Below are 25,082 nucleotides of genomic sequence, written 5' to 3' on the forward strand. Positions count from 1 at the left end.
TTCCTGTTTTCCCGGATTACGTCTTCACTTGGATCGTCACGTCTGCATCACTTCACTTCACGGACACCTTCGCTGACCATCTAGTCCCTGTGTCACCAGTCTGCCACTTCATCACCGGACTTTTTCATCTTCATTCAATAAACAGAGTTTTACTTGCAGACTTGCTTCCGTCTATTTGTAACCATGACAGAACGATCTGACCATACCATGGAAGCAGCAAGCGAATCATCATCACTCGAGTCATTTGTCAACACCAGATGGATCAACAGGAGAAGAATCTCAACGACACAGCGAGAGCAGTTCAAGCGCTGGTGACACAGGTGTCCGAGCTCACCCAGCAACTCCAACTTATGCGAAGTCCCGCTGCGCCACCCACACCGGCCGTTCCCCCCAGCCCCGCCTTCCTGTACCTGAGTCCTACGCAGGTGAGCCCAGTTTTTGCAGAGCGTTTTTGACCCGCTGTTCGATGCATTTCTCCCTGCAACCTAGGACTTTCTCCAGCGAATCGGCCAAAGTGGCGTTCGTGCTCACGCTCTTGACTGGGAAGGCAGCACTTTGGGGAACGGCGGTGTGGGAGAATCAAGACCCATGCTGCACCTCGTTCCAGACACTCTCCGCCGAGATGAAACGAGTCTTTGACCGCGCCAGCACCGGGAGAGAGGCGGCCCGCGTACTAGCTGAGCTCAAACAAGGAGAGAGGTCAGTCTCTGACTATTCTATTGAATTTAAGACTCTGGCGGTAGAGTGTCAATGGAACGAGGAGGCGCAGTGGGACATGTTCCTGCATGGGCTGGCTGACCGCATACAGAGGGAGATCTACGCCCTGGACCTGCCCACGTCCCTCAATGGCTTAATCGAACTGGCTCTTCGAGTAGACGCACGTTTATCTCGGGTCGAGCAGCGGAGGCTACCCAGCCGACTGACGGGAGAAGCCGAACATCAATGGTCCAGCGGCGGGGATGCGGTCAGCCGCGTCTACGATCACGAGCCCATGCAGGTCGGGCGAGCTCGGCTTACTCGGGAGGAGAAGGAGAGGCGGAGATCCCGAGGGCTCTGCCTGTACTGCGGGGCATCAGGACATTTCGCTTTCAACTGCCCAGTAAAAGGCCAAGCCCGACAGTAAAAATGAGGCTACTGTCAGGTGGGATCTCCACCGAGAAGACCTCATCTACATCTACGCTCCTCCCAGTAAGACTAAGATGGTCAGCCCACGAGCACGACTGTCAAGCACTGGTGGATTCAGGGGCCGAAGGTAACTTCATGGACTGTTCTTTTGCGCACAAGTTCCCCTCCTACCACTTACACACAAGATTGAAGTCCACGCACTCAACGGTCAAGACCTACCCAACATCACATTCACCACCGGACCCATCACGCTCGTCACGTCAGGCAATCACACGGAAACCCTTTCATTTTACATACTGGACTCACCCCTCGCACCCATTGTTCTAGGACATCCCTGGCTCCTCAACCACAACCCCAAGATAGACTGGCAGCAGCGAGCAGTACTGGAATGGAGCACTAAATGTCATGAGTCCTGTCTTGTGTCTGCTTGTTCATCTGTTTCTGTCTCTGTGTTTCAGGAGGAGGCAGTGGATTTATCTAACGTGCCCGCGGAGTACCAGGACCTGAAGGAAGTGTTCAGTAAGTCTCGGGCTGCGTCTCTTCCTCCGCACCGTCCCTATGACTGTGCAATAGATTTACTGCCAGGTACTACTCCGCCTAAAGGCAAGTTATATTCGCTTTCTGTTCCAGAGAGGGGGGCCATGGAGAAATATATTTCTGATTCTCTAGCAACGGGGTTCATCCGTCCTTCCTCTTTTCCAGCGGGGGCGGGGTTCTTTTTCGTGGGGAAGAAGGATGGATCTCTGCGACCTTGTATTGATTACCGAGGGTTGCATCATGGTAAAGAATACTTATCCTTTGCCGTTGATGTCTTCAGCCTTCGAGAGGTTGCAGGGAGCATCTATCTTCACTAAATTGGACTTACGTAATGCTTATCATTTGGTCTGCATCAAGAAGGGGGATGAGTGGAAGACTGCTTTTAACACCCCCAGGGGGCACTTTGAATACTTGGTCATGCCTTTCGCTTTGTCCAACTCCCCAGCAGTCTTCCAAGCACTCGTCAACGACGTGCTGCGAGATATGGTCGATCGGTTCATATATGTCTACCTGGATGACATATTGATTTTTTCATTATCTCTCCAGGAACACGTGCAGCATGTCAGGCGAGTGCTTCAGAGGTTGCTAGAGAATGGGCTTTTTGTCAAGGCGGAGAAATGCGATTTTCATGCACAGTCTGTTCCTTTCCTAGGTTACATTGTGTCGTCTGAGGGAATACGCATGGATCCTGAGAAAGTTTAGGCTGTAGTAGAGTGGCCAAGTCCAGATTCCCGTAAGGCCCTACAGCGGTTTCTGGGGTTCACCAATTTCTACAGATGGTTTATTCATAATTTCAGCCAACTAGCCTCACCTCTGACCGCCTTGACCTCCCCCAAGACTACGTTCAGGTGGTCAGACGCAGCTGAGGCTGCGTTTGCCAAACTCAAGAGCCGCTTTGTTTCGGCTCCCATCCTGATTACCCCTGATCCATCACGTCAGTTCGTGGTGGAGGTCGATGCGTCAGAGGTGGGGGTAGGTGCAGTGATATCCCAGCGTTCTCCCACAGACGACAGAATGCACCCATGCGCGTTTTTGTCCCATCGTTTGTCCCCTGCCGAACGCAATTATGACATTGGTAACAGAGAGTTGTTGTCAGTCAAGTTAGCATTGGAAGAATGGTGTCACTGGTTGGAAGGGTCGGGGGTACCTTTTATCGTCTGGACCGACCACAAGAATCTGGAATACATTAGAACCGCCAAAAGATTGAACTCCAGGCAGGCTCGGTGGGCACTTTTTTTTGGACGTTTTGACTTTACACTCTCGTACCGCCCGGGTTCCAAAAACATCTAACCCGATTCTTTATCGCGCATTTTTGACCGTTCCGAACGCCCGTCTACTCCCGAGTGCATTTTACCCAAGAATCTATTTGTCTCCACACTCGTATGGGAGGTCGAATCGAAGGTCAAGAGACCCTTAGAAGGGGTAACGCCCCCGGCCGGTTGCCCACCGAATCGCTTATTTGTACCAGAGGGATTACGGTCCGACATTATTCAGTGGGGGCATTGTTCCAACGAGGCTTGTCATCCAGGAGTTAGTCGTACCAAGTTTTTGGTCAAGCAACGATTCTGGTGGCCACTCATGGCTCGTGACGTTCACAGTTTTGTTTTGGCTTTCGCTTACATGGCCTCACCAGACGTGGTTTCCGACAGAGGACCCCAATTTGTGTCTAAATTTTGGCAAGAATTTTGTAAATTATTGGGGGCGACTGTCAGTCTGTCCTCAGGGTTTCATCCCCAGAGCAATGGTCAAATGGAGAGAGCCAACCAAGATTTGGAGAGAACGTTGCGATGTCTGGTCTCCAAGAATCCTTCCTCATGGAGTCAGCAATTGTCTATGGTGGAGTACGCACACAATACGTTGCCAGTGTCATCTACGGGCCTATCTCCGTTTGAGTGTAGTGTAGGTTACCAGCCACCAATTTTTCCTAGTCTGGAATCCGAAGTCGCGGTCTCCTCCGCTCACGCCTTCGTCCAGAGGTGTCGTCGCACTTGGACTAGAGCCCGTGAGACTCTACTCCAGGTGGGAGCGCGCACCAAGGCCAAAGCCGATCGCCACCGGTCTAGGCCTCCCGTATACGTCGTCGGTTCCAAAGTGTGGCTTTCTACCAAAAACATTCCTCTCCGCTCCGTTTCTAATAAACTTGCTCCTAAATTTATTGGTCCTTTCACTGTCACCAAGATCATTAGTCCGGTGGCAGTCTGCCTCAAACTCCCTCCAGTGTACAGGAGGATTCATCCCGTGTTCCATGTATCTAAAGTCAAACCCGTGTTTTATTCTCGTATTAATCCGCCAGTCCCGGTTCCCCCACCGCCGCGACTCGTAGAAGGGGAAACCACATATTCGGTCAATCGTATTCTGGACTCAAGGCGGAGGGGACGCGGAATCCAGTACTTGGTGGACTGGGAAGGTTACGGCCCGGAGGAGAGAAGTTGGGTACCTGCCAGAGACATCTTGGATCACTCCCTTATTGATGATTACAATCGACAGGTAAGGGAGTCTGGGGACGCCAGGAGGCGTTCCTAGGAGGGGGGGTACTGTCACGGTTCGTAAATTCATTGTTTCCTTCTCGTCTCGTGTTACTGTTGTTATGTGTGTGTGGGTGTGTGTGAGTGGGCGTCACCGCTCATCCTGACTGATCTCGTTCATCACTCCAGCTGTAGCTCATTCACGCACCTTTAAAACCTCACCGCACTCTCCTCTCATTGTCAGATCGTTGTTTGATGTCTCCCGTGTGTGATCCTGTTCCTGTCGGCGTTCCTGTTCGTGTTTCCGTTCCCGTTCCTGTTTCCTGTTTTCCCGGATTACGTCTTCACTTGGATCGTCACGTCTGCATCACTTCACTTCACGGACACCTTCGCTGACCATCTAGTCCCTGTGTCACCAGTCTGCCACTTCATCACCGGACTTTTTCATCTTCATTCAATAAACAGAGTTTTACTTGCACACTTGCTTCCGTCTATTTGTAACCATGACAACAGGCATTTAAAACACAAAATATTAAGAATTGGCAAATCAAGCAAAATAATATCCGATGATTGATCGAAAATCGTATCCACATGCTCTCCGGCAACGCTCCGACATTAAATTTCTCTGTAGCCTACTGTAGGCTAATAGGCCTATGTGTTGTAGCCCAGTCATTAAAAAACTATTTAGTTTCATATTCATGTTTAAATAAAATAATATATTTAAGATAAGATGATCCCTAAATGGAGTGGGCAGACATGATTTTGACCACTTCATTAAGTTTGTTTTTGTAGAAAGCCTTTCTTTAAAGTGAATTTCATTTTGTATTAATTGTATCTTAATTTTAATCAATGTTTCATCAACCAATTTCCTGGATTTAATAAATAAGAGGTAGGCTAAATAGAGCAGGCAATATAATCAGGACGCAGAGGCGCCGGCGCATGAGGCTATTGTGATGTTGAAAGAGGTGCGAGATAAAAAAATAAAGCACTTTAATTGGAATGATTTTAGCTTGTGTGTGATTTATCGCGGGCACGGGTCGGGTAACGGGCCACATATTAACGGGTCTGGGCGGGTGCGGATTTAATTTTGATATTATCAAGGGTGACGGGTCGGATCTGGTGCTGAACTTTGCGGGGGCGGGTCTCCAAAAATGGACCCGTGCAGGACTCTGCTCGTGCTATAGATACACAGTGGCAGGAGTGATCGTGAGGCTGTCCATAACTTGGGTCTAGCGCGAGTTTAAGCACTTACAAAACTCCAGTTAAAATCACGGAAACGGACTACACTGCGACATCAATCTCTTACACTGAATCTGCACTTTGTTGTTTATGATGGGAGAATTCACGAGTTTCAGTCAGAATTCAGCCAGAGAAAGCGCGCACTGAACAAAACTCTTCTTTTCAGCGATGACTATCTGAACGCCACTGATTGGCCATCACACTCATAAACTCAACAGAAACGTGTGTGATTGGTTATAACATACATGATTAAAAATGTTTTGTCACAGTTTTTAATAAATGTGATAAGTGATACTGTTTGAAGGCAAATGCTTGGATGGGTAAAAAAAAAAAAAAAAAGTCTGAAAATTGCTTTCTAAAACAACAATTGTGGCTGTTCATGCGTTTATGTCTAGGATTGTTGTTGATCTTTAACATTATAGAAATGAACAATATGACATCTTTTGAAATGCAGTGCTGTTATAATAACATTTTCTCTGTACTTTTATGGGGGATTTAATTTTTGTATTTTATTTATTTGTAAATTGACTGTGAAATAAAGTTTTAAACATATATATATAAAATAACCTCTCTCACACACGCGCCGTGTCATAAATGGGTTCACAGACATGTTCGAGAAGGTTATCTGTTTGTGTGATCGGTGTAAGATGGAGGTCTCTTAAAGAGTATGTTGGGAAATGATGGAGGGAGTTCCAGTACTATGTCTTTCTGAGGTTTCTACAGCTTCTATAGTATCAGAGTCTATACATTATTTTCTCAACACATTCTCACTAACAACTCATCTGGATGCTTTGTCAGGACTGCTTGGTGTCACTTTTTAACACACTGGGACCCCTTCAGTGTTCAAAAACTATTAAAAACTCTCAGTCTCACATGCACACTAGACAGGATGATTCTTACTGATCCACTTACTTGAGTTTGTCCAGTGTGCAGTCTGGATGGTTCATTGCTTCAGAGAGCAGCTTCAGTCCTGATTCTCCTGGGTGATTGTAGCTCAGATCCAGCTCTCTCAGGTGTGAAGGGTTTGAACTCAGAGCTGAAGCCAGAGCAGCACAACCTTCCTCGGTCACCATACACTGAGATAATCTACAACAACAGTAAGTGCTCATGTTAGTGTGCTTCAATGTTAGAGAATATACACTACAATTAACAACACGGCTCTTCAAACCATCAATTATTAATAATAATAATAATTTGTTATATTTATATAGTGCCATATTGCGCCAGAGCGCCCACCACACACCAGCTTATTGGTGAAAAGGAGACAGTGATGAAGCCAATCAATATATGGGGATGATTAGGAGACCATGATGGACAGAGGCCAGTGGGCAAATATGGCCAGGATGCCGGGGTTATACCCCTACTCTTATTCGAAGGACATCCTGGGATTTTGAATGACCACAGAGAGTCAGGACTAGGGTTGGGTATCGGTTGGGTTTTATCCGATACCAGTACCTACTCGGTATTTTTCAAACGGTTCCGGTGCTTAAACGGTTCTTGAAACGGTACTTAACAAAACTAAACCGCACACACTTTATCAAAAAAATAATACCTCTGTGTGTGTGTGTGTGTGTGTGTGTGTGTGTGTTTGATTTTCTGAAAAAGATTTTCTGATTTCTGATTAAATGAAAAATTGTGCCGTTTAAAAGGCTACTGATGTAGCCGAAAACACTTGAGTTAACATCAAAATTTTGTCTTCTCATATTATGACTTTTACAAAACAGAGAAATATCTGACACTGAGCAGAAATATTTAACACACACAGTATAGCCTCATATAAATATACTTGATATTGATATACTTCATACTTGATATGCAAGATTTGCAGTTGGCATTAAAATATTAGACTTATCCGAAGAGGAACACTGGCAGCTGAACTTGAACTTTAGTCAGGCGTGTCAGAGGTTTTGGGTTCTAATCCGCATTCGTAGTTTTTTTTTTTTTTTTTTTTTTTTTTTTTTTTTTTTTTATGATTATGCTCATCAGTGGTTGTATATCAAGCAGGGACACTTTGTGTCCATTATATTTTGTGATTTCACCAGAATGAATAGATAGGCGTCGTCTAGGGCTTAAAGGGATACTCCACTTTAAAATGAAAATTCTGTCATCATATACTCACCCTCATGTTGTTTCAAACCTGTATGAATTTCTTTCTTCTGCTGAACAGAAAGGAAGATATTTAGAATAATATCAGTAACCAGACAGTTTCTGGTCTCATTGTCTTCCATAGGCTAGTAGGAAAAAAAATACTATGGAAGTAAATGAGACCAGAAACTGTCTGGTTACTGATATTATTCTAAATATCTTCCTTTCTGTTCAGCAGAAGAAAGAAATTCATAAAGAATTGAAACAACATGAGGGTGAGTATATGATGACAGAATTTTCATTTTAAAGTGGAGTATCCCTTTAAATCAAACTTCATTCACGCACATATGAAACCCTTGCATACACATAGGCCTACTAAGTAGTCATACATGTATACTGCTGAATGCTCAAACTAATATGAAATGCTCAACATCACATCTAAAGTCGCTCACGCACAAACACGCAAACTCTACACACACGAGACGCGCGGAACTCTCCGCGCATACTCATCTGAGACGCGAGCACACACACACACACACACACACAAACTCTCCGCGCACATAATCATATAGACGGCGCCTCATAATTAGATCGATCTCCGCAATTAAGCGCGCGTCCGAGTGACAGTGCGGTGTGCGCGAGCCACTAGAGAAAACACTGTATCCGCGCCACTGATCGCAGCGGCAACGAGCACTTTGATCACTTGATTTAAAAAACGCATTTCAGCGCCAGATCGCCTCTTATTTAACAAACGAACTAAATTAATGCTCGCTCTGCTGGTTTACTGGAGATGTTTTATTATTGGATCATTCGTGCCGCGAGATGTTTTATAGGGGGCGGTAAAAAACGTCAGGCACCGAAATCAGGCACCGAAAGTTTTGTTCTTATTCGGTCTGGTTACTACCGTTTACGTCGGAACCGGTTCCCTATTGGAACCGGGTCTCGGTACCCAACCCTAGTCAGGACCTCAGTTTAATGTCTCACCCGAAGGTCGGTGCTCTTTTGACAGTATAGTGTCCCTGTCACTACACTGGGGCACCACACAGACACACAGACCACATGGTGAACACCTCCTACTGGCCTGATATGCCTGCTGGCGATTATCTTTACAAGGACCTCTGATTGATTGCAATTAGTGATGTAGAGATTACCCAATTTCAAAATTGGCCGTGATTACAACGGTCACGTTATTAAAGAGTAAGAATTTGGATGCTATGGTTAAAAAAAAAAGAAAACATTAAAATTAGTCTTTCAGACTTGTGTGTGGCGTGCCCTCTTCTGGATACTCTGTGAGGCTGTTACTATAGTAGCTGAGTTCACTAGGTGATTGTCTAGGTAAGGCGTGCAAAGCATGACCTTTCAGCGCATGTGAAACTCTCAAATTGAAAACATGGTGGAACAATGCAATCACCTGAATTTGTACTTGCTGAAGAAGCAAATTAAATAAGCTATTGGGGCATTTTGGCTATCTAAACATGATTCAGGAGTAGTTGATGACAGGTATGCAATATGCAAAACATTTAGATGAAAAGTGACAGCAAAAGCGCCGAACACATCTAATATGCTACAGCGCCTGAGGGATCATCACCATTCACACCTAGATGAAGGTAATCATTTTACAAACATAATAAATAGCCTGTTACTTACTCCTATCCAAGAATCACAATAAGCTAAGCACTTTGTTATTTTGATAAGAACAAGGTCTCAACTTCAAATTTAAACAATAAATACCATTTTAACACTCTTTAATGCTTTTGACAGATCGATATAGCCCCATATCTGTTTAAGTGGAAATCATCTCTGCATCTGTGCATCTCTGCACCTGAACTGCTGTACTACTAGATTGTCATGAACGCTATCTCTAAAAATCCTCCCGTCTGCCACCGGTGGTCTCCCTCACCTAAGTATTAGCACTTGGACAACAAATCTCAGAACTCGCACACCTGGACTGATTGCAAACATTTGTTCTCCATTTTATGGACTATTTAAGCACTGAGCACGCTAGGCAAAGTGCAAAGTCTTGTTTTGCCATGGCTAACATTTCTGAGCTTTTTTCCCAAAATGTATCTATTCATAAATTTAGGAGATCCATGTTGACATATCTCATTTACTCTCGGAAACCAAACAGATTATCTAATCCACTTCACCAGGCAAACTTCCCTATGGATGACACTGAACCCATGCAGATAGGATGAACACATCTGTCCACAGATGAGTGAGAACGCCACATCAGAGAACATCTATGTCTGTATTGCGGTCAAGCAGGACTTCTGAGAGCTAACTGCCCAACTCCACCAACACAACAGTTTACTCCGAAATGTACTACCTACATACTTCCTGGTCATTACACTTCATGTATAGAAGGGTAACACCAATATTTATTTTTATTTATTTATTTATTTATTTATTTATTTATTTATTTTCTCTCTGGCTATACAAACCGTAAAACAAGAAAACACAAACAATTTCATGAAACATTACATGTATAGTATTTAACCAAAAAAAAAAAAAAAGGTTTAGGCTGAAGCTGACAGCTTATAGCGCCTAACCTTCTCACTTAACATACCAACAGACATTTAATTTACTCTATAACATCATAGTATAACAGAGTGCAACAAACTCATGATTTATTTTACTTGAATCACCCACTTAATCTATAAACCTCCAATCTCTTTATTCTTAGAAGCCTCTTAAAACTAGACACAATTTCAATTCATCATCTAAATTGTTCCATACATTCACCCCCTTTATGGAGATGGTCATACATCTAATATTAGTTCTAACTTTCTTTTTTAAAAATATACCTCTTCCTTTTAATCTGTATTTGCAATCCCTTTTTTCAAACATAACTAAGATTTTAATTGGCAGCAAGTTATTATAAACTTTAAACATAATCTGTGCAATTTTATATTCTACCAAATCATAAAACTTAAATGTTTTTAGTTTAAGAAATAAATCATTGGTATGATCTCTGTATTTAGAATATGTGATGATCCTTATAGCCCTTTTCTGTAAAAGAAAAATTGAGTGGGTATAAGTCTTGTAAGTATTTCCCCATATCTCTAAACAGTAGGTGATATATGGCCAAATTAATTAGGAGTATAACAAGTATAATGCCTGTTTATTCAACAATCCCTTAATTTTATTTAGTATTGCTATTGATTTAGATATTTTCATCTTAACAAAATTAACATGCCTCTTCCATCCCAATTTGCAATCAAGTATAACACCCACAAATTTAATTTCCTCTACTCTCTCCCCTTGCCCAATTCTTACTTTTATCTCCTGTACCTTGCAATTTCCCCAAATCATAAACTTAGTTTTGCTCATATTTAACGATAATTTATGTGTCAAACCACTTTTTAATCGTTACCATTTCTCTCTCTACAACCTTCACTATGTCTTGCAACGCTTTGCCTGAGTAGAAGAAACTTGTGTCATCAGCAAAAAGAATACTTTTAAGCAATTTAGACGCTTTACACAAATCATTTAAATATAAAATAAATAATGTAGGTCCTAATACAGAGCCTTGGGGCACCCCACAAAGTATTTTTAAGTAATCTGAATCCATTCCATCAAATGAAACAAATTGATTTGTATATATACAATATACTTCAGTCATTGAATGTTTTTCTAAGGCATGTCAATTAACACCTCTACCTAAGCTCCCAACAGCTTTCGAAACAGTAAAACATTTCATCCACTACATGATTCGCTATCATGTACTACCTGAAGATATTGTCTCAGACCGGGGTTCCCAGTTCACATCTCGGGTCTGGTCGGCCTTCCATCAATTAAATTTAAATATAAGCCTCAGGATATCACTCACAATCCAACAGTTAAAGCGAAAGCCTAAACCCAGAACTCAAAAGGTTTCTTAGAATGTACTGTCAGCAGAATTGGTCAGACTGGAGCAGCTTCTTACGCTGGGCTGAATATGCTGAAAATTCCCTTCAGAAACCCTCCACTGGCATTACCCCTTTCCAATGTGTCCTGGGATTTCAACCACCTCTATTTCCCTGGTCAAGGGATCACTCTGAGGTACTGGCCATTAATGACTGGCTCCGACGGAGCAAAACAGTGTGGAACCAAACACACGTCCAGCTTCAACGTGCAGCAAATAGAAGAAACAAGCTTATCATCACCGGATCTTCGTGTACGCCTGCCCTGCAAGAAGGTCAGCTCCAGGTATGTGGGTCCTTTCAAAATCTTAAGACAAATAACTCCCATATCATAATGTCTTCAACTGACTAATAATTATGGCATTTCTCAAGGTTCATGAGTTTGTCACGTTTTTTTAAATAATCTTGATTTCTCACTTGTCTGCTTTTTTGGGCGAGTTGGAAATCAAATACTGTCATATACCCCCCAGAACACTTGGAATATATGGCACGTGTTGCATGGGACCATTCTGTGATACCTTTGCCTCTTTTCTTAGCTTGATGCTGTTCGCTATTCACTCCTATTATGTGAATGGGTGTGAGCAGGATTTTTTATTTTTTTATTCTCCTTTTATAATCCAAAAAAAGAAGGGCATACTGCATTAGAACAACAGCAGGGTGAGTAAATGAGTAATTTTTGGGTGAAATATCCTTTTAAGTCAGTTGCATAGAATATTAGAATAGAACACATGAACACATATATACATACATGACAGCTTACTGTTATTTTGCACAGAGCAGTTTAAATCCCCTTAAATACCTCAATTTGTTGAGTTGACAGTTTGGACTCTTAAGTCCAATAGAGAGCAGCTTCACTCCTGAATCCTGCAGGTCATTGTTACTCAGGTCCAGCTCTCTCAGGGAGGAGTTTGATGATTGTAGAACTGAAGCCACAAGTTCACAGTGCTGATCACTGAGATTACAGTCTGTTAATCTGAAAAAAAGAGAGGACTCTGATTAAAAGGCATGCTGGTGTTCCCACCAGATCGCACAACTTCCTTGGTTAACCAACTTCAACATAAAAGATCATGCTGATTGACATTCTGGTCTTTTGTAAGGAAGATTCACCAATTTAATATTTCATGAACTTCATATTTCATGAACATTATGTGTATAATGTTTTATTTCTTGGTTTAAACAATCCTTTATAGCAGCGGTTCCCAAACTTTTTTTCCTGCGCACCCCCTACTATGTCCCGACCGGGTTGGCGCACCCCCAATCCCCACTTCAAAAAAATAACGCAACAAAGCTTTGTTTTATCGCCATATAAAGACTCATGTTTAATCATGCGCAAATAACCAGAACACGCATGACAATAACAACATCAACAAAGTTTCAATATAATGTAACAAAGCTACGCACAAGCTTCCACTTTTAAGAGGACGAGTGACAGACACAGGCTCAGTAACAGAAAGCACAGTTATTTTCAGCCGCGTAATTTAGTTTTATTTAAAAACGAAATATTTTGTAACATTACACATGTGACATGTTTTAAGGTCACTTTTGATCACTTTGATTCATCCTTACTGAAAAAAAAAAATTGGACTAACCAACACATTTTTGAACGGCAGTGTACATTCAGTTGGTCATTATTGCAATATAAACACTATCAGACTGATCAACAAGGTATATCTTCATTTACCAGTCGAAGACGGAGCAACTTTCTGCTTTTATGTTTACTCCGTGCACTGTCCGTGGTACCGGTCTTTGCAGCAATTATTTTACCGCACATAGGCCTACTGCATCGCGCGCTGTTGACATCGAGCCTGTAGAGATGTAGCCACACTTTTGATCGACTTTTCCACATCTTTATGGTATTGTGTGTGTGTGCTCGCGTCTCATATGAGTATGTGCGCGAAGAGTTTGTGAGTGCTCGGGTCACATTGAGTATAAGTATGTGCGTGGAGAGTTTGTGTGTGTGTGTGCGCGCGCGTCTCATATGAGTATGTGCGCGGAGAGTTCCGCGCGTCTCGTGTGTAGAGCATAGACAGTATATAAACGGTGTAGAGTTTGCTTGTATGTGCGTTAGAGGCTGACATTTTTTCGGGAATCCCACGGGTCACGGGATTCCCGTGGGATTCCTGCAGGATGGGAGTCATCTTTGTTATTAATCACGGGATTTGGACGGTACAGGATAAATGGTTAACGGGAGCAGACGGGAGCGGGAATCAACCAATAGCAAAGACGACAAAAAAATAAAAAAGTAAATGCACCATTTTGTAGTTTCCTTTTAACCTGTTAAGCCTCACCAGTGCGTCGGCGCACTGAAGCGTTTTTTTTATTTTTATTTAGTTCAAAGTTACTATCAGATTTAATGTTATACATTGACAAACTATACATCATTAAAAAGATATAATACTCAAGTTTCAGTATTTGACAACTATTGTATTCTGAGAAACTTATAGTGACAGTTATTTCTTAATTTGTGTCAGGAGTTATGAAATGAAAAAATGCGTCGATACCTTTAATATGAATTATGCGCGTCAGCCGCTCCCATTCATAAAAAACTCCGTGCTGTCGTCATGACAGCGATACACAAAACAACGTCCCTCAGGGCTTTAGCTCAAAAATGTGCAGATTTGGAGAAATATTGATAGATTCTCATAGATTTACATCAGATTTCTATTGACAGGAATAATATTTATTGAATGTATACCCATAATTGGACTCATTATGCAAGAGCATAATTGATGAAAATCGTTAACATGTAATTAAAAAAAACTATAAATGTAAACTATAAATGTATTGTTTACTCAACAATAAATGAGAAAAAGGCAGCTTTATGTGCTGTTTGGGTTTATTAAACTATTGTAGACATGGTGTGAACTGTACTGTTTTTATTTTATTTGCTGTCTAGAAAATCTAGAAACGGGCTCAGCAGCTGGTCTAAAACAGGATGGAGAGCAGATTAAATCAAATTATGTATTAACTAAACACTAATTGAAGAAAAACATATGGGAGCGGTACAGGAGCGGGAGTCAGTTTAAACAGGAGCGGGATGGGAGTGGGAGTCAATTTACCAGGAGCGGGATGGGATGGGATTATTTTTAAAACTTTGGTCTGGGAGTGGGACGGGACAAGATTTCTTTCTATGGGAGTGGGACGGGACAGGAGTGAAAATCCACTCCCGTGTCATCCTCTAATGTGCGTGAGCGACTTTAGGTGTGTCGTTGTGCATTTCATATGTATTTGTTTTATCAAAAACTAATAAATTATAGTTTTTTTAATTTAAAATAAAAGGAAAAGGAATTTACAAAGGAAATGTTTACTGTTAATGTTTTTTTATTGTGTGGAAAAATCCCACTTAAAAAAACAGACCGCCATTACATTTTTCCTCTCGCGCACCCCCTGGTGGTAGCTCGCGTACCCCTGGGGGTGCGCGTACCACACTTTGGGAATCCCTGCTTTATAGTGAAAAAAAAGTCTTGTTAGCTGAAGTGTGTAATTTGAAAAGATGGACTTTGTTGGACTTTTTGCCTTATTTATTGATAGTATTGTGACACAAAGATGGGAGAGAAAGGAACAGGATCAGGAAGGGACCTTGAATCAGCCCGAACCTCTGTTATGTATTTTTCTATTTTATTTTTATTCCAATTTTAACAATACACATTGTTTCAATGCTGCAATTAACCTCTGGTTATAGTGGTTCTAAACCCTGCTTTTAACCCTGGGTAAAGGAACGTTTCACATTTGTAAGTTAGAAGTGGGATTAGCACCACTTCTTACACAGAGTAATGAAACCCTGGTCCGGAGAAGGATTAGAGTCGCTTTTGTGCTGTTCATCCCACATTGCGGTGCCAAACTTGCACAGTGTGAAACGATACAGTGTTAGAATGTTACGGCTAGATGCTTAGCAACGGACAGCCAATCAAGTCCATATAAAAAAGTTTATAGCATTTGGCAATATATAATATGAGGACGCGCAATGCAAGAGCCTTGATGTAAACACAAGGTTGAGCCGTGTTCTAAGCCGTAGTAAATTACTCTACAAGGACTCAAGCCTTCCAAGTCACATAACATTTCCAGTGCTCTTATCACGGTTACAGTACCATAGCATTAAGGCCCGGACTCGTATGCACAGAGACCGTTTCTGGTCAATCCTGTTCCTGGAGTACCCACAGCACTGCCCATTTTCAAATTCAACTCATCAGCTAGTTAGTAAAGTCTAATATGTCTCTAATATGTGTGTTAGATAAGAGAAACATCAAAAATGTACAGTGCTGGGATACTGCAGGACCAGGGTTAGGAACGACTGACCTAAATCAAGATACTTCTTATTTTAATTCATCCTCACCGCAACTAGATATATGAGGTAGCCTAATTTAAAAGTGTGATTTCTAGACCAGGAAAATGAATATATTTTTCTAAAAATGCTTAATCCTTATCCAGTAAATTATGAATAATGGAAAAGTCATGTAAATTCATTGGTTGAAAAGATATTCAGCTTTTAAAACTTCAGAAATGTAATTACTTGGATTTCAATTATAATTACAAATTAAAATAATTATTTTAAATATTTTAATCTGTAGACACTTCAAATTTATGTAAATAAAAAAGTAATTAAAGCGCATTTAGCTAAACTATTAGCCTACATGAGAGGTATTATGTTCATATTTAAAATCATTTGATATTATGCATGTTCATATTTTCACACTCACAGAGCTTTTCTGCAGTTCCTCAGAGCAGGTAACAGTCTCCTTTGACTCTCCTTTGATGATCTGATGCTGTACTTTTTAAGGTCAAACTCATCCATCACCTTTTCTGACATCAATATCAAGTTTGCCAAAGTTGAACATAGTGCAAGAGAAAGGTTTTTTTTATTTGTATCAGATTGTAAAAATGCCTGCATTTCATCAACAAGAGAACTATCCTTCATCTCAATCAAGCAGTGACACAGATTCATCCATCTTTCAGGGCTGACAATGTCTTTTGGACTTATGTTTTTTGGTTTTTTAAGATTTTGGATTATTTTCTTGATGCTCTCTGGGTTGTTCTCTGTGTGAATCAGCACATCCTGTAAGAGCCTCTGATTGGACTCCAGCGAGATGCCATAAAGGAATCGAAGGAAAAGATCCAGGTGTCCGTTTTTACTTGTCAAGGCTTTATTCATTGCTCCATTCAGAAACACATCCAGAGAAACAATCTCACACTGAGTTTTGGACTTTCTTGTCATGAACATTTCCAGAACTTCACTGTTCTTGTGTAAATAACAGAGAAACACATACAGTGCTGCAAAAAACTCCTGAAAGCTCAGATGTACAAAGCTGTAAACCTTCCTGTGATAAATCACAGATTCCTCCCTAAAGATCTCAGTGCAAATCCCAGAATACACTGAGGCGTCAGTGACGTCTATGCCGCTCTCAATCAGGTCCTCCTCATAGAACATCACATTGCCCTTCATCAGCTGATTGAAAGCCAGTTCAGCAAGTTTCACAATCCCTTCTCTGTTGGACTGCAGCAGATTCTCTGGATCTCTCTCTTCATACTTCTGGTTCCTCATACAAATTTGAATGAGGAGGAAGTGTATGTACATTTCAGTCAGCGTTTGAGGGATTTCTGCACTGAGATCTTGTTTCAGGATGTTTTGAAGCACAGTGGATGAGATCCAGCAGAAGACAGGTATGTGACACATGATGTGGAGGCTTCTTGCTCTTCTGATGTGTGAGATGATTCTGCTGGCTTGATCCTCATCACTGATTTTCTTCCTGAAATATTCCTCCTTCTGAGGGTCATTGAATCCCTGAATTTCTGTCACACGGTTGATGTAGTTTGAGGGGATCTGATTGGCTGCTGCTGGTCTGGTGGTGATCCAGATGAGAGCAGAGGGAAGCAGATCTCCTTTCATGAGGTTTGACATCAACACACCCACTGATGAAGACTCAGTCACATCAGAAACTTTCTCACTGTCTGAAAACATCAGTGTAATTCTGCTTTCATCCAGACCATCAAAGATGAACACAACTGTACATTCATCATAAATCTTTGAGTCCAGATCTTGAAGTTCAGGATGAAAGTCCAGCATAAGTCTGTGAAGACTGTACTGATGATCTTTAATCAAGTTCAGCTCTCTAAATGGAAGCACAAACATGAAATCTACATCCTGATTGGCTTTTCCCTCGGCCCAGTCCAGAATGAACTTCTGCACAGAGACGGTTTTTCCGATTCCAGCGATGCCTTTAGTAAGAACAGTCTTGATTTTGTCTTTCTTCTCTCTTCTCTTCTCCTCATATCCTAGTTCAGGTGAAGGATCAAAGATGTCATTGCAGTTGATTGGAGTGTCTTGGAGTGTCTTGTAACTTTTCTCCATCTGTAGCACCTCATGTTCTTCATTCACTCCTTCACTCTCTCCCTCTATGATGTACAGCTGTGTGTAAATCCTGTTCAGGAGGATCTGATTCTCTTGTAGTTTGATCCCCTCAAATAAGCTCTCATACTTGTTCTTCATGCTGGTTTTGTGCTGGTCTTTGACTCTCTGCAGATCATCATGCACTGGCTGGTGAGAATCGAGCTGCAGGGCCGCTTCTGTGTCATGATGACTGATGTGTTTCTGACAGGAGGAGGATGTGCTGGTCTGACAGGACACATCTCTGATCTGGTCAGCTCTCACACCACTGAAAACACATTAAGAAGACAGAGATACGAAAACCTTTGTTAAAATAAATATGAATATCATACCACATGTAGAAACTGTCTTCCTAATATCACACATGGAGATCCTCAAGGTTCTGTTCCCGCACAGATTTTGTTTACCCATGTTTCCAACAAACTGTAATTAATTATGCACATCAGGCATTTGGGGGCAGATAATGACCAGCATATTAAAAGTAATGAGACATCAATATTTCAGTAGTCAAAATGTTCGACAAAAAGAGAAAGCCCTAACCCTAACCCAATTCTTGACAGAAAGTTTTACCAGAAACCATTATTTTAAAATATCACAGAAACACTGACATGAAGAAAAAGCAGTGTTCATGTGAAATGATTACATGTAATTGATTTACTTGTAAATGGTGACGGATGATACTTAAATCAACAGTTATTCTGAAGAATATGTAAAGTTTGCTGTTGAAGCTGAAGGCAAAATAATTAACATGATAATCAACAGCTGGCTTACTTTTCCATTTGTTGACATGACATGGTTTGATTCAGATGGTAAATATCGTATTAAGTTGGTTGTCCAACTTAGAGATAATCACCATATTTATAATGAAACCATTATATTAAAAAATATATATATATATTAATCATATAAAATATCACAATTATTGTTACTACTGTAAAGCCAATTTTTTTTAATTTATGGGATCTCATTCAAAGCTTTCAGAATCTTTAGTTTTTAAATATTTTTTCTGTGTTTTTAAAATGAAGACTTTAATTTTAATTACAGTATATTATTAAACCAAAAAAGCATTTCCTTTATTTATTAAAATAAACAGAACTAAAGTGATTGTTTTGAACAAGCACTAACTTAGATATTATGCAAAACACATTACTATATTGCTAAAGTATTTGTATCAATACTGGGGGCCTTTTGCCCCATCCTGGTGAGTCTTTTAAATCTTATAAATGTATGATGTGGCAATAAGGTTTTTTTTTGTTTTGTTTTGTTTTACCCAGACTCTGGATAGTCTGGGCTTAAAGGCCCCCTTATTGCCGCCTCATACATTTATAAGATTTTTTTTTTTTATCAAAACAAACCACTTTAATGATTTATTTTCCCACAAAATGTATTGGTCCATCAATATTCAATAAAGACATGTATTTTTTTCTGCAATCATATACTATGCATAAAGAGCAAATGGCTCTTAATAGAGAGCGAGATTCCAGAGGCAGCCATAAAAACATACTCCAGTTAATATTAGATCAATACTATTATTAAAACTACAACTGCAGACCTGAGTTCACCTTCACTGCACAACAGTTTGACAGTGTTCAGACCCTCAATATAACAATAATCTCAGACAGCAGCGTTTGATCAATATCATCAGCTCTGTCAGCCTAGAGAAGTTTTAGATGCTGCTCTGATCAGACTCTTCACTGATAGCAACATTATTCTTCTGAACCTCAAATAATATTGGCATTAATCAAAATAATTATGCTGTTTTGTGCATATATGATACATACATCTTCTGTTAAGCTGCTTTTAAACAGTTTATATTCTAAAAGTGCTAAACAAATAAACTGTAGTAACTATTTCGATGGTTCACTTTAGACATTCTACTAACCAGAAGTTACTTTGCAACTACATGTGAACTACAAGTCATTAGAGTATGAGTAGACTGTTTAATATCTGCTAAGACTTTATTTTGATGATCCTCAACAGATATTCTACTGATTATAAGCAACTTTACAATTACATGTCAACTTATTTCTACTAACCTGAACTCTAACACCTCACCCTAACCTAACAGTCTAACAGTCTCCTAACAGTCTCCTAATACTCTAATGAGAGTTAGTTGACATGTAGTTGCAAAGTTACTTATAGTTAGTAGAACATCTAAAGCAGGGGTGGGGAACGTTGATCCTGGAGGGCCATTGTCCTGCAGAGTTTAGCTCCAACCCTGAATAAAACATTTGGCTGCCTGCAACTTCAGTAATCCTGAAGACATTGATTAGCTTCAGGTGTGTTTGATTAGGTGTTTGATTAGGGTTGGAGCTAAACTCTGCAGGACAATGGCCCTCCAGGATCAACGTTCCCCACCCCTGATCTAAAGGCACTTTTCCACTGCGTGGTACGACTCGACTCGGCACGACTGGGCTCAGCTCGGCTCTCCACTGCTTTTCCACTGCAGTTTAGCACCGCTTCTAAGTGATCATAGGCGCCGATCTCATGGTCAAGCACCCACAGAAAAATACGAGATATATTGTATTGATTTTAACCAATTAAAAATCTATTGCAGTTTTCAGACACTATTATATTCACCTTTTTATAGTTTATTTGAGGCAGTTTCTATGGCGTTATTTTAATGTCAAATATCGAGAGCGCATCCAAGTAATGCGCAAGCACAAATCTCTCGCAGGCGGATTTCCTTCACTCTCGCACAGAACTGGACACAGGTTTTCAAATATACCGTCTCAGGCTCTTGTCTGCTCTCGCTCAGACATTACGTGTGCATGCTCAAACTCTAAATCTCTACTTGCTCTTTCTCTAGAATGGTTTTCTCTCCTGGATTTAATGTTGCCAGAAGCTTTCAACCACCAGACTTTCACGATTGACTGACGAAATAACACGTGTACCTTTCAATTGTAAAGAAATTACGGATTCGCCTTTCAAGCTATTTTTAGTCAGCCAGTTCTCAAGTTATTTTATTATTTAATAGTTATTTTTTAGTTAAGTGCTTATTGTAAACAGGTATTTAATTATTTTATTTAGTGAACCGCTACGGATCATCAGATATCAGCGAGAGCGAGACTCGCGACAACACTTATGGAAAGAATGTGCTTTTGTTTGGTTGGTAACAGGCGTAACTTGTAATTTGCAGGTGGGACATGTCCCCAACACTTTTTGTGTATGGAGTGTGCGCACCGGGCAGAAAAATAAATCGGTGCCTATGGGTGGGATTATAGACTGATCGTTATAGTTGTGCCGCCACCTCGTCTACTGACCACAATACAGACATTTTGTTTTTCAGGTTGCGTGCGACGGTCGTTTAAAGCAAGTCGTTTAAAAAGTTGTGCGGACAAATGATACTGCGGTGGCTGTTGCTGACTATTTAAATCTGGCGGGTTTGGTGTCTCATGTTGCAAATTCAATGACGCTGCAGTGAAGATCCTCTCTGACCAAATTAGTGATCTGCAGTGTTTACACGTCACATTTTAGTCTCGGTACGGGTTGCTTGGAACCTCAACTGAGGTGGTACTAAAAAAGTACCAGGTACTAGGAACTTTACACAGTAGAAACCCCCCAAAAGTGGGCCGTACTAAGCCGTATCATGCAGTGGAAAAGCGCCATAAAGTGGACCGTCAAAATAAAGTGTAACCATAAACTTGACATGACTTACGCATGTTTCTTACAGTAAAGGAAAATTCTGGGTTCAGTAAAATTGAAGTTCAATCAACATTTGTGAGATAATGTTCATTACCACAAAAATGTATTTACACTCTTCACTCTTTTGTAAAAAAAAAAAAAACCTTCAATTGTTAAGTGCCTCACCGTAACCTTGATTTTACTTTTTGCAGAGAAAAAGAGTGACAGATCAAAGAGTAATATTTGCTTTATGCTGAAATATAATTGAATATGTTTGGATTTGGTAGACGGTAATTTGTCTGAGAAGTTTGAGAACCTCTGATGTTGGTTTGTAGGAGTGACAACTTATTATTGGAGCATTTTGCAAATATTTTCCAATTGCCGTTTCTCCTTTAGTTGAACTGACCTTCCTAGTTCTAAGCTTTAATGTTAGAGGTCATACAGATGATTTTCAGCAGGCATCTGAAAGTTTAACTGGTTACGGCCCTCACAAGCACACTCAAGAGAGTTTTTCATGTTTTCTTATAGAAATTAAAATAATATAAGTGGGTAAAGTTTACTAATTAAAAGTTGAGCAGAATGAAACCATTAATGCTGTTCAATAGTTTCTGAGATTAGTGGGTTTGTTGTTCAATAACAGAGCAGTTTACCAGTTATGAAGAGCTCAATTCAGCTACAGTTTAAGCAGATCAACAAAAGATAGTGTTGTTTTCCAGCTCAAGTCAGTTCAATGTTGACTCAATTCAGTTCAATAACTGTGTCAATGTTCCAGAGATCATCAAATTCACTTCACCTATAAAGCAGATTGTAGATTTTCCAGCTCAATTTAGTTCAAGCTTTTGTCACTTCAATTAAAATAATAATTCTATCATTTAGGGCTATGTGATTAATCGCAATTGATTTTTCAACTTCAGCTTCCAACGATTATGAAAACAAGATAATCAACGTGAATCGATTATTGTGCTGCTGCCGCATTCGTCCAGCGCACCTTCCTTTCCTTCACAGTGGTGTGCTTTCATTACCCAATTCAAACTTAACATCCAAATCAGCCAAAAAAGTGAGTGTTGTAAAATATAGTCTACTTTTGCTAAACTGCGGGAAGTGCTTGATATTAAACAGTGTTATTAAAAGTGCATTAAGCCGAAAGAAACACTGTTCCCTAGGCGTCCTCCTGTGCGCTCGCTCTGAGACGGGGCTAAACATGCATTGGAAAAGTACACTCTGGCCTTCAGATACTCGCCTAAGCGGTCAAATAGCCTACACACCAATATCTCGAAACGGCATTTATGCAAGTTGTCATAGATCGCACCTCTGTGGCTCTCTCCAATCACCAAAGGTCAAGTTCACCTGAGTATTGAACTTCAATTTCCATCAGCCCCGTACCTAGGTCTAATCACCTGCACAGGTGCATCCACTTCTCCTCTCTATTTATACTGACTCTGAACTCTTGGTCATTGCGAAGTCTTGTTTTGCCACGGCTGACATTTCTGAGCGTTTTCTCTGCATTGTACTGATTCCTGTTTCCTGACCTCTGCCTGTTTATTTACTCTCGTGTTTTGTCTGCTGCCCGCCCTGACCTCTGCCTGGTATTGTTTATGATTCTCTGCTGCCCGCCCTGACCTCTGCCTGGTATTGTTTATGATTCTCTGCTGCCTGCCCCGACTTCTGCCTAACACTGTTTGTGATTCTGGATTGCCTCTGATATTCTTGACGCTGTTCCCTGATTTCTGCCTGTTTGACTATTCTTCTAATAAACACTGCAAATGGATCCGAACGTCTCTGACCCATCATTACAGAAGACTTCGCCTACACAGGATCCAGCAGCCATGTATCGTCTTACCTCCTAAGTGTCTTCACAGGCTTCCATGCTCGCAGCCCACCAACAACAGCTCGTCAAGCTGACATCGCTGACCGAGGAACTAGTGAGATCTATGCAAGCCGTCACGACACGAGCCGCCGCCGCAGCTCCTCCCGCAGCATCTCCAGAGCAGCCAACTCAGATTGTGAGTACAAGTCCAAGTAATCCACGACTGTCTCTTCCTGATAAATATGACGGCTCGCCTGCACGGTGTAAGGGATTCCTTCTGCAATGCTCACTGTTTATTAACCAACAATCTAACCTCTATCCCACCGAGGACAGCCGAGTGTCTCTTACTCCCGCAGAGAGAGAGAGAAGATTGCGCAATCGCTTGTGCCTTTACTGCGGGCAATCCGGCCACATGAGGGCGACCTGTCCCAACAGGCCAACATCACGAGATTCTGCTGCGGTGAGTTCTAATCTATGTTCCACTAAACCCTTTGAATTAGCCGTCAGTTTGCGCATTGGCAAGAATATAGTTAATACCACTGCTTTGATAGATTCAGGGGCTGCAGGAAACTTTATTGATCTATCATTCGCTAAAGAGCATGATCTTTCTCTTCTTTCATGTACATCCCGGGTGGCAGTTGCAGCACTAGACGGACGCCCTTTGGGTACCGGAGAAATCCAACACATCACTCAAGAAGTAACCTTAAAGGAACACTTCGACTTTTTGGGACTTTAGCTTATTCACCGTATCCCCCAGAGTGAGATCAGTCCATACATACCTTTTTCATCTCCGTGCGTGCTTTAAGTCTGTTTGACGCACCCACCGCTAGCCTAGCTTAGCACAAAGACTGGATGTAAATGGCTACAGCTAGCATACTAATCCCAATAAGTGACAAAATAATGCCAACATTTTCCTATTTACATGTTGTGATTTGTATAGTCACAGTGTGTACAAATAACAAGGTCATATGAGACACAGACATTTTTTAAACGTTTAAATACTGGGAACTATTTTCTCAGAAGGCGAAGCACTGCTACTTGGGCGGAGTGATGAGCGCCACTTCCCCTGCGTCAGCTGGGTTTTTCTTCGTGAAGAAGAAAGATGGAAGTTTACGCCCCTGCATCGATTATCGTGGTCTCAACGAGATTACTGTGAAGTTTCGTTATCCTCTACCCTCGGTTCCTGCTTCCCTTGAACAGCTCCACACCGCAAAGTACTTCACTAAATTGGACCTACGCAATGCATATAATCTGATTCGGATCAGGGAGGGAGACGAGTGGAAAACCGCTTTCTCAACCACTACCGGGCACTATGAGTATCACGTGATGCCGTTCGGGCTAGCCAACAGTCCATCCGTATTCCAGGCACTGGTCAATGAGGTCTTCCGAGATATGCTTAACCAGAAATTAATTGTTTAGATTGACGACATTCTAATTTACTCTGAGACTTTCGAAACACATGTGCAAGATGTGAGAGCAGTACTTCAGCGCCTCATCGACAACCAACTATACGCCAAGGTCCAGAAGTGTGAGTTCCATCAGACGCAGATCGCCTTCTTGGGTTACGTCATCGGTACCGAGGGAGTAACCATGGACAACGGCAAGGTACAAGCAGTGGTTAACTGGCCACAACCCACTAATGTAAAAGAATTGCAGCGCTTCCTGGGTTTCGCCAACTTCTACCGACGGTTCATTAGAAACTTCAGCATCACTGCCGCACCGCTCACATCTCTCCTCCAGGGTGGAGGACACCGGTTAAAATGGACAGCCGAGAGTAACGCAGCATTTAAACAGCTCAAGGAGAAATTCACCACCGCTCCCATTTTGCACCATCCAGATCCTGAAAGAGAATTCATCGTGGAGGTGGACGCTTCCAATACTGGGATTGGGGCAATATTATCACAGCGGCATGGAAG

General features: G+C 41.4%; 2 protein-coding genes and 1 long non-coding RNA gene across 3 annotated transcripts in view; 1 reads left to right on the forward strand and 2 right to left on the reverse strand.

Moving 5' to 3' along the window:
- LOC307169671 overlaps positions 1 to 25,082 on the forward strand; it is a 373,130-nt gene that overhangs the window by 129,652 nt on the left and 218,396 nt on the right. The gene's annotated exons all lie outside the window — the stretch shown is intronic.
- Positions 1 to 25,082, reverse strand: part of LOC307167184 (protein NLRC3-like) — a 162,972-nt gene that overhangs the window by 16,446 nt on the left and 121,444 nt on the right. The window lies entirely within an intron of this gene.
- LOC307167423 (NACHT, LRR and PYD domains-containing protein 1 homolog) overlaps positions 1 to 25,082 on the reverse strand; it is a 256,692-nt gene that overhangs the window by 12,037 nt on the left and 219,573 nt on the right. Inside the window, exons 3-5 of the mRNA XM_079886521.1 lie at positions 16,051 to 18,003; positions 12,153 to 12,326; positions 6,279 to 6,452 (exon numbers count right to left, since the gene is read on the reverse strand). Of these exons, the coding sequence (XP_079742647.1) occupies positions 6,279 to 6,452; positions 12,153 to 12,326; positions 16,051 to 18,003 (2,301 nt within the window). The remainder of the gene's footprint in view (positions 1 to 6,278; positions 6,453 to 12,152; positions 12,327 to 16,050; positions 18,004 to 25,082) is intronic.

This window comes from Squalius cephalus (genome assembly GCF_949319135.1).
Source record: "Squalius cephalus genome assembly, chromosome: 1".
In the NCBI taxonomy this organism is placed as follows: Eukaryota; Metazoa; Chordata; class Actinopteri; order Cypriniformes; family Leuciscidae; genus Squalius; species Squalius cephalus.